Source organism: Hemicordylus capensis, chromosome 13, assembly GCF_027244095.1.
Source record: "Hemicordylus capensis ecotype Gifberg chromosome 13, rHemCap1.1.pri, whole genome shotgun sequence".
Classification (NCBI taxonomy): Eukaryota; Metazoa; Chordata; class Lepidosauria; order Squamata; family Cordylidae; genus Hemicordylus; species Hemicordylus capensis.
The window spans coordinates 5,913,630-5,928,461 of record NC_069669.1 but is presented as its reverse complement, the minus strand read 5'-3'; the positions used below and the strand labels follow the sequence as shown (position 1 = coordinate 5,928,461).

General features: G+C 45.7%; 2 protein-coding genes across 4 annotated transcripts in view; one reads left to right on the top strand and one right to left on the bottom strand.

Moving 5' to 3' along the window:
• Positions 1-1,232, bottom strand: part of LOC128336861 (ATP-binding cassette sub-family C member 6-like) — a 34,725-nt gene extending 33,493 nt beyond the window's left edge. Inside the window, exon 1 of one of the 2 annotated variants that reach the window (XM_053277177.1) lies at positions 1,104-1,232. In XM_053277177.1, coding sequence (XP_053133152.1) covers positions 1,104-1,157 — 54 coding nt within the window. In that variant the 5' untranslated portion in view covers positions 1,158-1,232. The remainder of the gene's footprint in view (positions 1-1,103) is intronic. The other variant, XM_053277178.1, reaches the window with a different exon arrangement.
• A 3,715-nt stretch (positions 1,233-4,947) lies between these two features.
• The window catches only part of LOC128336720 (nodal modulator 1-like), a 29,921-nt gene continuing 20,036 nt past the window's right edge, over positions 4,948-14,832 (top strand). Inside the window, exons 1-11 of one of the 2 annotated variants that reach the window (XM_053276793.1) lie at positions 4,948-5,170; positions 6,400-6,489; positions 8,045-8,090; positions 10,440-10,540; positions 10,689-10,795; positions 10,936-11,008; positions 11,362-11,514; positions 12,310-12,447; positions 13,028-13,117; positions 13,285-13,390; positions 14,496-14,646. In XM_053276793.1, the coding sequence (XP_053132768.1) occupies positions 5,012-5,170; positions 6,400-6,489; positions 8,045-8,090; positions 10,440-10,540; positions 10,689-10,795; positions 10,936-11,008; positions 11,362-11,514; positions 12,310-12,447; positions 13,028-13,117; positions 13,285-13,390; positions 14,496-14,646 (1,214 nt within the window). In that variant the 5' untranslated portion in view covers positions 4,948-5,011. The remainder of the gene's footprint in view (positions 5,171-6,399; positions 6,490-8,044; positions 8,091-10,439; positions 10,541-10,688; positions 10,796-10,935; positions 11,009-11,361; positions 11,515-12,309; positions 12,448-13,027; positions 13,118-13,284; positions 13,391-14,495; positions 14,647-14,832) is intronic. The other variant, XM_053276794.1, reaches the window with a different exon arrangement.

Genomic DNA, 14,832 nt, shown 5'->3' with positions numbered 1-14,832 from the left:
CAGATACATTTTTCTTTAAACTAGTAACATCTCAGAAAAGAACATTCAGATTAAAATGCCTTCCTAGTATATTCCAGTATTTATCCATCCCCAGCACAGCATCCCAACCTGCCAGTGGCTGTTGCTGGTTTCTACCTGATGTTTCTTTTTAGGCTGTGAGCCCCTTGGGGACAGGGAACCATCTTATTATTTATTTTTGTTATGTAAATCACTTTGAGAACTTTTGCCGAAAAGTGGTAACAAATATTTTAAGTGGCAGTTTTTGTTTAAGAATGCATTCACTTCAACTCCAGTACAGCCTAAGACAAAACATTTAACAATGGCAACAACAACTTGTGCCAACGACACTCCCTGCTCCAATATTTTCAAATATTAAAGTCCAACGTTTCAGCCTGTGAGTGAAGATAAGCACCCAGGGTTTTGTGTGTGTTTTAACTGCAACAGTAGTCCAAAGTTTCTTGACTATTACTTATAAATCAATACTGAAAATCTAACAAGACAAATGGCTTAGATTGGCTTTCACCACCACAACTAAGGCTGTCTATCTCAGAATTAATTTGCGGAGGGAAACCAGGCCATCTGCATTAAGGACAACAAGACTGAAATAGTCCCTCCGTAGCTCACTGGTTTTCCTCACCAGATTTGGTTGCACAGATTTGGTATTTCGCTATGGAATTTAGCTATGGAAGAGGAACACAGGAAGCTGCCTTATACTGAGTCAGAGAATTGGTCTATCTAGCTCAGGATTGTCTACACAGATTGGCAGCAGCTTCTACAAGGTTGCAGGCAGGAGTCTCTCTCAGCCCTGTCTTGGAGATGCTGCTAGAGAGGGAACTTGGAACCTTCTGCATGCAAGAAGGCAGGTGCTCTTCCCAAAGCAGCTCCATCCCCTAAGGGGAAGATCTTGCAGTGCTCACACATCTAGTCTCCCATTCAAATGCAAACCAGGGCAGACCCTGCTTAGCAAAAGGGAGAAGCCGTGCTTGCTACCACAAGACCAGCTCCCCTCCATTAGGCAAGTAACTCCATGGAATGAAGGGATGACCCGATCTTCCCCATTATTACTCCAGCTTGGTTCCAGGACCCACATGGTTCTCACTCACCCACAGTTTAGCAGATTCCTCCCGGGAACTACACAACCAGTCAGCCCCAGTCATAGTTCCTGCCTGCTGTTTCTAGTGAATATACTCAGTCCAGCTTCTGTCCTTGCTGCTCCGGTGCCTTTCCAGTTCCTGCTGCCCCCTTTGGTTTGGGATCTGATGTCCACCTCTTCCAAGGGGCGGGGAGTTTCAACTGGCTCCTATTTACTGGGGATAAAAAGGGTGTGAATCAATGTCGGCAGGCAAGGCATACTCTTTTGCAGTCATTGACTAGAGGCAAGGGGCATCCTTCCCCCACTCAGAGATCAGGCGTCTCACAACTCTGAGGAGGGAGCTGAATCCTGAAGGATGTCATCAAGTGTGTGTATATATAGATATGACATTTTTAAATTAGTATGTCCCTCTCTACCAGAGTCAATCCAGAATCTTCATTCGAGGCACAAATGACCAGGCTCAAACTCTCATACTTTGGACACATTATGCAAAGACCCAGCTCCCTCGAGAAGTCCATAATGCTGGGGAAAGTTGAAGGCAAGAGAAGAAGACGACCAGCAGCAAGGTGGATAGACTCGATGACGACAGCGATGAATGCACCACTGAGAGACCTTAAAGGCCAAGCTGAAGACAGATCATCCTGTAGAGAATCTATCTATGTGTTCACTAGAGTCGATCGACTTGACGACAATCAATCAATCAATCTACCAGAGACAATGAGTGGGACACAGAAGGAGCAAGGTGAATTTCCACATATTGAATGAATGAATGAATAATTGTATGATGATCGTAGATCAGACATAAACACAACCAATTATACAACCTTCAGATAAGATATACTAATTTTCTGAAACAGACATGGGGCTGGTGGAGGGGATATCTACTCTCCCAAGGTGCCCCTGCTACCCCACTCGAGTCAATCTTGCAGACCGGGCGTTTTCTGGCTCCTGTCCCTGGTAAAACTCTGTCTCTATTTCTGCATGATGGAAATGGCATTTCCATGGTGTTTCCTGCAGCACACACAAGTTGTGGATGGCATACAGCTTTAAACAGCCCACAGACCTGTTTGGGAATCCAGGCCACAGATAAACACGGGGGAGTCTGAAATAGCCACAGCAGGCAAAACCTGTGCTCTGAAGCCAAAGAGTTTGAGAGGTTACAGTAGCAAAGTCCAGCAGGGCTCAAGTGCCAGGTTTGTTATAAAATAACTTGAAGAGACTGGAGACTGGTGAATGATTCTCCCGATAGTAGGCGTCCAAGATGCCATAATGCCAATCTGCAGCTTCACGCCTCTTCCATCTGATCCATCCATAACTGCATATCCAAATAGTTCCCTTCTAACTAGGCAAAGAGGCATCTTTTAAAGTGGTGGCTCTTTTTAGCAGGGGGAGAACAACTGCCCCTGTTCAACCCCCCTCCCCCCCCCCCCCGTGGCTGTTGCCGCTGTGCTTTCTTCCCTTGTTAGCCTACTTTCCGCAAAGAATGTACCCTTATGAGAGAGCCCTGCTGTCTGTGTTGGTGTGTGCATGGATTGCTTGCTGCGGTTCGCTCCAAATCCGAACCGAATTTGGACTGAACTGCAGGTCCCTGAACCGGTTCGGTTGAACCCACCTGCTGGGCCAGTCGAGTCACTGAACCGACTCACAATAGAACCTCTCAAACTGGCGGGTTCATGGCAGACCGGTTCGCAGTCAAACCAGCCGATACACACTCCTAGTCCGTGTATGTGTATGTGTGTGTGTCCTCCTAAAAAACTTTGCAATGCTTGCATCAATTTGCACCAAATTTGGGACAGATGTTGTGCCACATAGAGACACCTGAACAACAAGGAGCCAGCATGGTGTAGTGGTTAGAGTGCTGGACTAGGACCAGGGAGACCCGAGTTCAAATCCCCATTCAGCCATGATACTAACTGGGTGACTCTGGGCCAGTCACTTCTCTCTCAGCCTAACCTACTTCACAGGGTTGTTGTGAGGAGAAACTTGAGTATGTAGTACACCGCTCTGGGCTCCTTGGTGGAAGAGTGGGATATAAAATGTAAAAATAAAAATAAATTTTAAAAAATTGTTTGTAATAACATCATACATCCCGATCCAAGTTAGCAATAGCACAAAAAATAAATGGTAACAAAAAGTTACCAGAACTGTTTAAGTTTCTTTTTAGAATGTAAGCCCCTTATGAAACAACGAACCATCTTTTCCTTTCCTTTCCTTTTATTTTTTTGCTATGTAAACCACTTGGAGATTATTGTTTTTTGTTGGAAAACAATATATCAATATGATTAATAATAAATAATTATATCCTACCCACCCCACGCCACTCAGGATGACAAACATAGATTTAGGTTTCCCCAATTTACCATAATTCAATTATGGTAATAACATTCTCCAGCTTGAGTCCCCAGATGATGTTGGACTACAATTCCCACCATTCCCAGCCAGAGGTCATTGTGGCTAGGGATAATGGGAATTGTAGTCCAGAAACACCTGGTAATCCAAGTTTGAAAACTCTTGCCATAACAACAACCTTGTAAGGTAGGTTGCTCTGAGAGAGAGAGAGAGAAACCTGCTCAGCAACTTTCATGAATAAATATTTGACCTCTGATCCCCCCTGGCCAAAGCTCAACATTCTGGACTGTAGCTATTCTAAAAGAAGTGGAAGTGTTTTGGAAAATGCCAGATTTAGCCATCCAAGATCCTAGAAATGGAGGAAAACCACCTTCTATCACCTGCCAACTACGAAATAACTCTACACAAGTTGGTTTCTATGACTCTTTACCTGGTGGACTATTAAAATTAATCTCCACTTTGCTAATATAATGCAAGTCCCATTTCTGCCCTCTGCCCAGGGTGTTCTGCGTAGCGCAACATGCAGGTTTTTAATGTTTACAAGCTGGAAACTTCTATTTCTTTGTTCCAAGGTTCAACCTGAAATACGTTTTGCACCTATCACAATTTAGCCCAGTTAAGTCTGCAACTCGGCACAACACCTTCTACACTCCGTTTTAAGGCTGTTAAGTCTCGCTTAGACTTGCAAAGAATATTCGCCGACGCCTTAAATAGGATTGAAGAGAATATCAGGGAGAATTGTTCTATCCATTCTATTAGCATGCTAATTGCTTCAGTTGGTCCTAACAAATGGGTATTTCCTTATGGTTACTAACTTAACGATCCTCGAAACCTGACCATGCTCTGTTCAAAGTGAAGGTACGCAGGTAAAACCTATTCAGAGGCTCTTAAGGACTAACCGTTTTATTATGGAAGCTTTCGGGGAGAACAGCCTGCTTCATCTAAGGCACGGTGTAGCAGCAATCTACCCTGCCCCTCGACGAGCCCTGCCCAGTGCAGGGGGAAAAAACTCTGAAATGCATGCAAAAGGTACAGCCCATCATATTTCCATGCTAAGCTCAAAAGCAGGAAATCCGGTTCTTCTCAGGGGGAAAAGAAAAAGGAAAACTCTCAGGTTTTCTTAGGTCTCTGTCCCCGCTTTCACATTTTCATCCCTTCTTAAAATATCGAAGAAAGGTAATCCAAGTTCTGCAGAAAAGCATCAGATGTTGTTCTATGGGTTATTTTGCATCAAAATTACACTGAAACTTAAAAAAGAAAAAGAAAAAAAAGAATAACTACAATAGTGTAGTGGGGAGCCCGAGAATGAAAAGCTAGCTTATCAGAAAACCCTGCAAGGAAGGGTGCGTTGATAAGTATGAGAGGAGGCTGCTATTAAATTCAAGTTTGTGTGCCAGCAGGAAACGCTGACACCTCCCAGCCCCCAGGGGGCAGCAAACTCTCCGCCTGGACCGCTCTGCTCTCGGAGCTGCGCTTCCCCCCCAGCCGAGACGTCTGGGCATGCGCAGTTGATTCCCTGACTCAGCCGTGACCCTTCGCGGCTGCTCCGCGTGGGGCGACGACGCCGCGATGCCGCGGGGATGGGCGCCGATGGCGCTGGGGTGGTGGTGGGCGGCAGCCGCCGTGTGCGGCTGCCTGTGGGCCGTGGCGAGGGGCTCGGAGGACATCGTGGTGGGCTGCGGGGGCTTCGTCAAGTCCGACGTGGAGATCAACTACTCCTTGATCGAGGTGAGCCCGGCAGGGAAGGTTGCCAACTGACCCCATGGTCCGGTGCGCCTCTGTCTTTCAGGCAGCCAGGCGAAGCTGCTGGAGTTGACTGCGTCCAGTTCCTGCTAATTGAGCAAGCAGACTTACATTTAGCGGGGATGGGGGAGCAACTGTCTCTGTTCAACCCAAGGATGGCGCCCTGGCTGGGAGCCCCTTGAGGACAGGGGACTTTATCAGAGCCAGCGTGGTGTAGTGGTTAGAGTGCTGGACTAGGACTGGGGAGACCCGAGTTCAGATCCCCATTCAGCCATGAGACTTGCTGAGTGACTCTGGGCCAGTCACTTCTCTCTCAGCCTGACCTACTTCACAGGGTTGTTGTGAACGAGAAACTCAAGTATGTAGTACACCACTCTGGGCTCCTTGGAGGAAGAGTGGGATATAAAGGTAATAATAATAATAATAATATCCAGGCCCTTTCGTGGCATGCAGTCTGAGAACCACCCTAGTTAGGCGAGCAAGGTGGTGCCATTGACAGTGGTGCTTCTCTCCTATCTAGCAGGAGGAGAGAAACATGTGATTAGTTAAGTTTCAGGGTTTTTAAATCAGTTTTAATATTTTAACCCAGTTTGGGGTTTTTTAATTACTCCAATTGTTTAATTGTTGTTTTAAAATGTTTTTTAATTGTTAATTGTTGTTATATTGCTTTTAATTTTTGTTTTAGCTCTTTACTGTTTTAGTGGTTGGTTTTAATTGTAAACCGCCCTGGGCCATTTTGGAAGGGCAGTATACAAATCAAATAAATAAATATATAATAAATAAATAAATAAAATCAAAACTAGAGCAATTAAACAATAAAATCATTTAAACATTAAAATCATTAACACTGAAATAATTTAAAACCAACATTAATAATTTAAAACCATAAATCTAATTAAAAGCCTGTTCTATTAACAGTTAGATAACAAAGGAACATAAAAGTTCACATAGGAAGTTGCCATATACTGAGTCAGACCAGTGGGCCATCCGGCTCAATATTGTCTACACTGACTGGCAGCAGCTCTCCAAGGGTTTCAGGCAGGAGTGGATCTGAGACCTCCCTGGAGATGCTGCCAGCGACTGAACCTGGGGCCTTCCCCTTTCATAGAACAGGTTCTTCCATTTCCAGGGATGACAGATGCTTTCTGTAGATCTATGCATCACAGGTTCTGCAAGAATGTATTCACCTTCCTTCCCCCCCCCTTCATTTGTAGATCAAATTGTACACCAAGCATGGTACCCTGAAATACCAAACAGACTGTGCCCCTAATAATGGCTATTTCATGATTCCTCTCTATGATAAGGTAAGTTGAATGTTGACAAAAAATAGAATGCACCTTTGTTATAACCTGCTTTTTCCAGTACTGTTCAACGTCTCCTACAGCAACAAATTACATTAAATAGCCAACACTGAATAATCCATTAGAGAGATCATCTCTCTTCCTTGTACTTAAGTCCACAAGTTGTTTTGCTGGCCCACAGACCTGTGGTGCAATTTGAGGACTAGAATAGAGAGAAGACTTTCTCCAGCAGAGAAGGAGTGCATCCAACTTGCTCTTCCTCACTCACTCCTAGCAGAGGCGCTCTTGCCTCTAGACTTCTAGGCTGAGGTCCCCCAAATCCTCTTTAGTTTGTCCCGAGTGGTGTGGTCGCCAGACCATGCCACCTGCCTGCGCTGCGTCGAGTGGGGAAAGAAATATGTGGGATGGGAATATGTTAAGTTGCATGTTTCTGCTCATGCATATTTGCATAAATAGACCTGTTTTATAGGCTTAAATTCTTGGGAGTTCACTTGGGAGTTCAGTCTACTGAGTCAGACCCTTGGTCCATCTAGCTCAATATTATCTACACTGGCTGGCAGCGGCTCTCCAAGGTTGCAGGCAGGAGTCTCTCCAGCCCTGTCTGAAGATGATGCCAGGGTCTGAACCTGGGACATTCTGCATGCAAATATGCAGATGCTCTTCCACTGAGCTATGACCCAATCCCCTAAGGCAGGGTTTCTCAAATTTGGGTCCCCAGTTGTTGTTGGACCACAAATCCCATCATCCCCATTCGCAGTAGCTGAAGTCTGGAAATTATGGCAGTTCATCATCGGGGGACCCAGGTTTGAGAATCCTTGCCCTAAGGGGAATAGCTTAATTGATGACATGTAGTCACCCATCCAAATGCAAACCAAGGCAAGCCCTGTTTAGCAGGGGGGCAATTCATGCTTGCTACCACAAGACCAGCCCTCCTCACTTTTCAGGCTGAGCTTGCTGGTAGTGTTGAGGCCTAGGTCCATTTCTTAAGTGGCTAGTCCTCTTGGGAATCTATTCACGACTGTTTAGACTGGCAAGATTGGAAAATGTTTAAATGGAAAATGTCTAGAATTGTGTTTGGACAGCCTTAAGAATCAGCAATGATCAGTATGTCACACAGCTGAAATACTGATGGGTTTGTTTACATATATGTAGCATTCATATATTGGGTCAGATGGTTGTACCATCTAGTTTTATGCTGTCTACCTCAAATGGAAGCAGCTTTCTAAGGTTCCAGGCAAAAGGTTTTCTCAGCTTGGCTACCTGAAATCCTTTTAAACTGGAGATTCCCAGAACTGAACCTGGGACCTTTTGTAAGTGCAGATGCATGTGAAATTTGCTCTGTGACTTCACCTCTCTGTTAGTGTTACCACCAACCTGTTACCACCAACCCCTTAAATTCAACAACAGAGAGAAGATACTAAAAAAAAATCAAAGGCTTTGCAATATATAATATGTTTTCTTAGCTAAAATTGACACTGCTGTTTTCATTGTTGTCTTTATAAAACAAAACTGATAGATTCCAGCATAATTGCAATATGTTTTCATGTTCTCTTTTTAGGGGGATTTTGTCCTTAAAATTGAGCCTCCCCTAGGGTGGAGTTTTGGTATGTATTTGTTTATGGAAACTCTTTAATTGTGAACTGCACAGAGACTTACATATGTTATGATATAAAAACGTGTTAAATAAACAAACTGCTGCTTTAAATTGGGAATTCCAATTTAAAATTGTGCTGTTTTTAAAAGTTTTTAAACATTTTTTTAAAAATCGTATTGTAATATTTTGTGTTGTGTGTGTTAATTGTCTGTTTTAATCTAGTGGTGTTTTTTGGTGAGCTGCCCAGAGAACAAATTGTTATGGGGCGGCTAACAAAATTGTTACTGTTAACAGACAGTGATACTAACTGACCCCTGCCAACTGAGCAAAGAGGCACCTTTTCCTACTGATGATTATCTTTCCTGAGCAGGGGGAGAGCAACTGGCCCTATCCAACCCCAGCACAGCATCCCTCCAGTGTCTGTTGTTGGTGTCTGCCTTAGGTTTCTTTTTACATTGTGAGCTTTTGGGGACAGGGGATCATCTTATTTATTATTTATTTTTCTGTGTAAAGTGCTTTGCAAACTTGGTTGAAAAGCAGTATATAAGTATCAGTAGTAGTAGTAATACTACAAGCCCTCCTGTTTTCTAGTAGGAGTTTGGTTTCTGGGTTTCTTTGTGCTGGCTAAAAGCTTGCAAGTAGAAAAAGTTCCTTCCTGTAGTGCCAGCACACTCTTTCAACACCCTGAGCATTGCACACGCCTTCTGGTGTTGCGTGGTTGGGAAGGGCTGGTTTGGCTTTCTGCCACCTTCCCCAGTCAGGATGTAGTGGGGTCAGAATTTGGAGTTTGCCTGCTCATACTTACACACACTTTGAAGGATTTCTTAATTAAGAAAGATAATGATCAGGTGGTGGAAAGGAAAGAAGCCAGTGTTGTGATTGGTAGTGAATAAATTAGGGTTGTGTAACAGCAAGAAGTGAAACCCTTTCCTAGCTTTGAAACCAGGTGATCAGCCTTCATGAGAATCAAGCTCCTGGAACTTGAGTGCGCTTTCTGTTCAAAGCTTGAAAGCATTCAGGGTTTTAAGATATGGTTTTAATTAGGATTGCAATATTTGGTCAAATAGCGAAGAGGCGCGGCTGACCTCCAAATTGCTCCTGAGTGATCCTATTGAGATTAAGTAGTACTTTAGAGTAACTATACAGGCACCTGTGCAGAATAATGTCTGAAGAGTAGAACTGGGCGTTGGAATCCCAAACGATGACTGAAATGCTCCATCCCCACACTGCAGCGCCAAGGTGGGAGTTCCCAGCGTGGCCAGCACCAGATAGTACTTTCTAGCATATCTACCTGAATCCAAGATGTCCCTCCCCCCCCATTCTTTCCTGTTAAATATAGGGGTGTCATCTTAAATTTAGAGTCCTCTTTACATAGGAACATTGGAAGCTGCCATATAATGCCATATACTGAGTCAGACCCTTGGTCCATGTAGCTCAGTATTGTCTACACAGACTGGCAGCAGCTTCTCCAAGGTTACAGGTGGGAGTTTCTCTCAGCCCTGTCTTGGAGATCCTGCCAGGGAGGGAAACTGGAACCTCAGACGCTCTTCCCAGAGAGGCTCCATCCCCTAAGGGGATCATCTTACGGTGTTCACACATGTAGTCTCCCATTCAGATGCAACCAGGGTGAACCCTGCTTAGCAAAGGGGACAGTTCAAGACCAGTTCTCCTCCTTTGGGGTAAATACAGGTATAACCTATATTTAACCTCCATCTTTTAAGGCATCATTTTAAATTCACAGTTGCTTTCTGTGTGGGTAAATACGGTATTTCTGACAGAGGGGCTATTCCTCCTGATGAGGTTCAGGAAGGGCTTTTCACTAGAATTGAAGGCTGGGAGAGGAAACCTGGGAATTGTTGTTCCTCTTAGCGCTTTCCCCTGAGAAGAGCGCCTTCCCCCATGCTGGAACTAGCATGTAATGCCTGGTGATGACCATGCATTACATTACCTCCTCGTGGCGCTGGCAGAATGCCAGAGTTGAGGATTCCAACCCACAAACTTGCTTGTTTTTTTTATTGATTGATTGTGATTGATTGATTGATTGCATTCATATCTGCTCTTCCTCCAAGGCTCCCAGAGCAGTGTACGTGGTTTTGTTTCTCCACACCACAGCCCTGTGAGTTAGGTTAGGCTGAGAGAGAAGTGACTGGCCCAGGGTCACCCAGTGAGTTTCGTGAGGATTTGAACTAGGGGATTTGAACTCGGGCCTCCCCAGTCCTAGTCCGACACCCTAACCACTACACCACACTGGCTCTTGGAACTGAACAGAGCTCATGTCTATTGGTTTAATTACAAGTCCTGCAAGCTTAATGGCTTCTCTACTGTTAATATATCTTTCCCCATCCCGTTTTCTCCCCAGAGCCGACGAGTGTGGACATCCATGTGGATGGCATCAATGACATTTGCACTAAAGGAGGGGATATTAATTTTGTGTTTACAGGCTTCTCCGTCAATGGAAAGGTAAGGCCCCCTTCTCTCTCTCTCTCTCTCTCTCTCTCTCAAGCTGTGGCTTCCATCGACAGTTGTTGCCTTCACTGCGAGGGTGATGGGAGCAGGGGTAGCTAAACTGCTGACTTTCAACTGACGTAGCGTGCTGTGCATCCTGCAGGTTCTCAGCAAAGGTCAAACACTGGGTCCCGCCGGCGTTCTCGTTGCTCTGAGGAATGCTGGTTCGGAGGTGAACATACAAGCGACAGCTACTCAGACGGGAGGAAAGTGAGTCTGAACTGAACTGTTTGTTTCTGTTAGCAGAAATAAGAGCAGCCCTTCTGGATCAGGCCCAAGGCCTATCAGGTGCAGCATCCTATTTAGCAAGGGTCAGCCTATATATTTGAAACTGTTTCCCCTTTTTACAGGTTTGCTTTTTTCAAAGTCCTTCCTGGAGAATATGACATCTTTGCTTCTCATCCTACCTGGACATTGAAAGAAGTGAGTGCTGTTGCCGAAGAAGGCATACAAGCAGCTTCCACCCACCCACCCGCAAAGCTTGCCCCAATGCATGCTGGGAAGTGGAAGCAAATGGGTTCTTCCGCCGGACTGTGTTTTTTGTTGGCATGGGGATTTCATGGAATTCTGCTTCCATGGGTGAAATCTGGGCACTATTGGTGCAAGCTCATATTTACCCCCAGGAGTAAGATATTTACTAGGCATTGCCCCCTTCCCTTCTACTTACTTCCTGGTGGTTGTGTGAAGCCACCCTGTGTGTGAGTTGGTGATAGCATGTTCTCCTTCATCCACTTCTTCTGCACTGGTAACACACCACACCTGTTTCTGTATTTCAGGCAAGCACAACCGTACGGGTGACCAACTCCAACGCCTATGCGGCTGGCCCTCTGGTTGTAGCTGGTTATAACATTTCAGGATCTGTCCGAAGTGATGGGGAGCCCATGAAAGGCGTCATGTTCCTCCTTTTCTCCTCTTCAGTGAACAAAGAGGTGGGTGGTGACGTCACCGGAAAGGGCCAATCCATTCTGAAAGTGTGGATTGGCCACTCTTGACGTTAAGCAACAGCTCTGTGTTCCTCCTACGGTTTGACAAACTAACTTCACTTCATTCACCGAGACTTGGATGGAACTAGCAAAATGAAACAGTTTTACCACAGAAATCAGGTATACAAGCACTGGTCCGATATTTCATCTTTCTTGAGCATCTCTTTTGGATCGTTCGGTGGAGAACTGGTAGTGAGCAAGAATGGTCCCTTCTGCTAAGCAGGGCCTGCCCTGGTTGGATTTGGATGGTTGACTATGTGTGAGTGCTCTCTGCTGTCAGATATTCCCCTTGGGAGATGGGGCCACAGCTCAGTGGTAGAGCATCTGCTTGCATGCAGAAGGTCCCAGGTTCCCTCTCTGGCAGCGTCTCCAGGTAGGGCTGGGAGAGACTCCTGCCAGGAACCTTGAAGAAGCTGCTTCCTGTCAGTGTAGACAGTACTGAGTAGATGGACCAAGGGTCTGACTCCGTGTAAGGCAGCTTGCTGTATTCCTGGGTTCTGTGGCTTTGATACAGAGCACCTGAAAAATGTATGTGTCTAGGTTTCCCCATTTATTTAAGTGGAGGGGCAAACTCCTCAGATGTATTCTTCTTTTGCACAAGAGGAGCTGTTCCCTCCATAGATATAAATGGGGGAGCTTTGACAGGCACGGAGTCGTGTTTGTGGGTCCTGGGCTTGAAGGCCTGCTTGGGACCACTGGATCACAATGAATGAATAACAAGGTTTCCCCCTCTGTATACAGGACATCATGGGCTGCAACACCTCTCCTGTGGATGGTTTCCCAGCAAAGGATGATTCTCTCGCCTATCTATGCAGTGTCATATCCAAAGAAGATGGCTCCTTTACCTTCCTTTCTTTGCCAAGTGGAAAATATACTGTGGTAGGTGATGAGAGAAGCTCTCACGTTCATAAATGTGAATTTTGTCTTCAGCGGGGGCTTTGGGGTGGCGGGATCTGTCTTTGACAAGCTACGGGCAGCCCACTGTGAATTGTGTCCCATGGGCAAACTCCAACTAGCTCTGTTTGAAATCAGCTTAGTTTTTATGAGCCTTTTTGGTGAGTGTTTAGCTCATCTCTCTTTTGGGAGTTTTCCCTCAGATTGTCAAGCCTTCTTATTATATGGAGGAATCTTAATCAAGACTTGGAGTAGCAAAACCAACCCTGTGGGACATTCTAATCCAGGCCTGCTCAACACAGCCCCCCCCCCAGCTGTTTTTGGACTACAGCTCCCATAATCCCCAGCCACAGTGGCCAATAACCAGAGATTATGGGAGTTGTAGGCCAACATCTGCAGGAGGGCCGAAGTGAAGCAGGCCTGCTCTCATGATCTTCCCGCATCACAGACACATGCGTTTCTTGAAATGAGGGGTTCAAATCCCTTGACCATCTGCTAGAAGATTTGAGTTAGCAGAAGTGTGTTTGAGGGATAGGCCACACATCCGGGTTCTGTCTCCTTCCAGATACCCTTTTACAGAGGAGAGAGGATCACGTTTGATGTTGCTCCGTCCAGGCTGGACTTTGTTGTAGAACACGACAGTTTGAGAATTGAGGTGAGTTCTGCTTTCAGGCCATCTTGTTGTATGTTGGAGAAATTTGGAGAGCTCCTGTTGCTTGGAAATTGAGTGGGGAAAGCCATCATTGGTGCAAGAAGGGAGAAAGAAGCAAGCCGCTCTAGTGTGATGGATTCTCATTCTCTCCTTTTGACCTTTGCCTTCAGCCCATTTTCCACGTCATGGGCTTCTCGGTCACCGGTCGCGTTTTGAACAGCCCTGAGGGCGAAGGTGTTGCAGATGCCACTGTGACCCTGAATAGCCAGATTAAAGGTATGTGGGGCTTATTTTGGTGTTCAGTGACAGACAGCTCAAGAGTGAATTTTTACCACTGTGTGGTCAAAGTTTGATCAATGTACTGGAGAGGCTGTTGCTCAGCATAGAACGCTTGTTTTGTGTGCAAAGGCCCGAGTTCATTCCCTGGCAACTCCAGAGTTGGGCTGGGAAAGATTCCTGCCTGAAAACTTGGAGAAGCTGCTGCCAGACAGTGCAGACAGTTACTCTGGAGAGCTGGTCTTGTGGTAGCAAGCATTAATTGTCCTTTTTGCTAAGCAGGGTCTGCCCTGGTTTGCATTTGGATGGGAGGCTACATGTGTGAACACAGAGATATTCCCTTCAGGGGATGGTGCCACTCTGGGAAGAGCACCTGCCTGCTTGCATGCAGAAGGTTCCAAGTTCCCTCCCTGGCAGCATCTCCAAGATAGGGCTGAGAGAGACTCCTGCCCGCAACCTTGGAGGAGCTGCTGCCAGTCTGGGTAGACAATCCTGAGTTAGATGGACCATTGGTCTGACTTGGTAGAAAGCAGCTTCCTGTGTACTGAGCCAGATACACCAATGGTGTGATCCAGTTTGAGACAGCTTCCTAGGTTTTGAAGGAAGGGGTTGTAGTTCAATGAAAAAGCATCCCCTTTGCATGCTGAAGGTCTCAGGTTCAATCCTTGGCAGCATCTCCAGAGTTGGCCTGGGAAAGACTCCTGCCTGTCAACTTTGAAGAAGTTGCTGCCAGTCAGTGTTGTAACGAGCTAGACAAACCAACAGTCTAACTCAGAAGAAGACAGCTTCATATGTTCAGGTGTATTCAGCATCATCTGTTAAGATATCATAAGGGTCCTCCCTTTTAAGTAATTAATGGGATTGAGTACAGGATGGCGAGGAAGTTAGATTTCATGTAGCAGCTGTACAAGGCCAAAGAAGAGATGTCCAGGAGTCACGGCTCTTGCCTTGGAAATCCTTGAGTCAGTTTGCATGAAACATCAGTCTGTGGAGATTATGGGAATGAACCCCTCACACGCTATGCTCTTTCTTAGTACCCGTTGTGTCTTCAGTTTAGCTTGTATTGCTGACACCCGCTCTGCTTTTTCAAAATATTTTGTTGCAGTCACCACAAAGTCAGACGGTTCTTTCCGGCTTGAAAATATCACAACTGGCACGTACACCATTCACGCCCAGAAAGAACACCTCTTCTTTGATACGCTGACTGTGAAAATTGCCCCCAACACGCCCCAGCTGGCTGACATCATAGCAACCGAGTAAGTGTCCAGAGAGAGAGAGAGAGAGAGAGAGAGAGAGAGAGAGAGAGATGGCTTTCTCAGAACATGCCCAAGAAGCCCAAGGTCAGTATGGGCATAGGCTCAACAAGAAGATGATTTTGATATTTAATCAATTAAAGAGAACATCTTCTTCACTATGAGTCCCATCGCCCATTGAGATCCTCT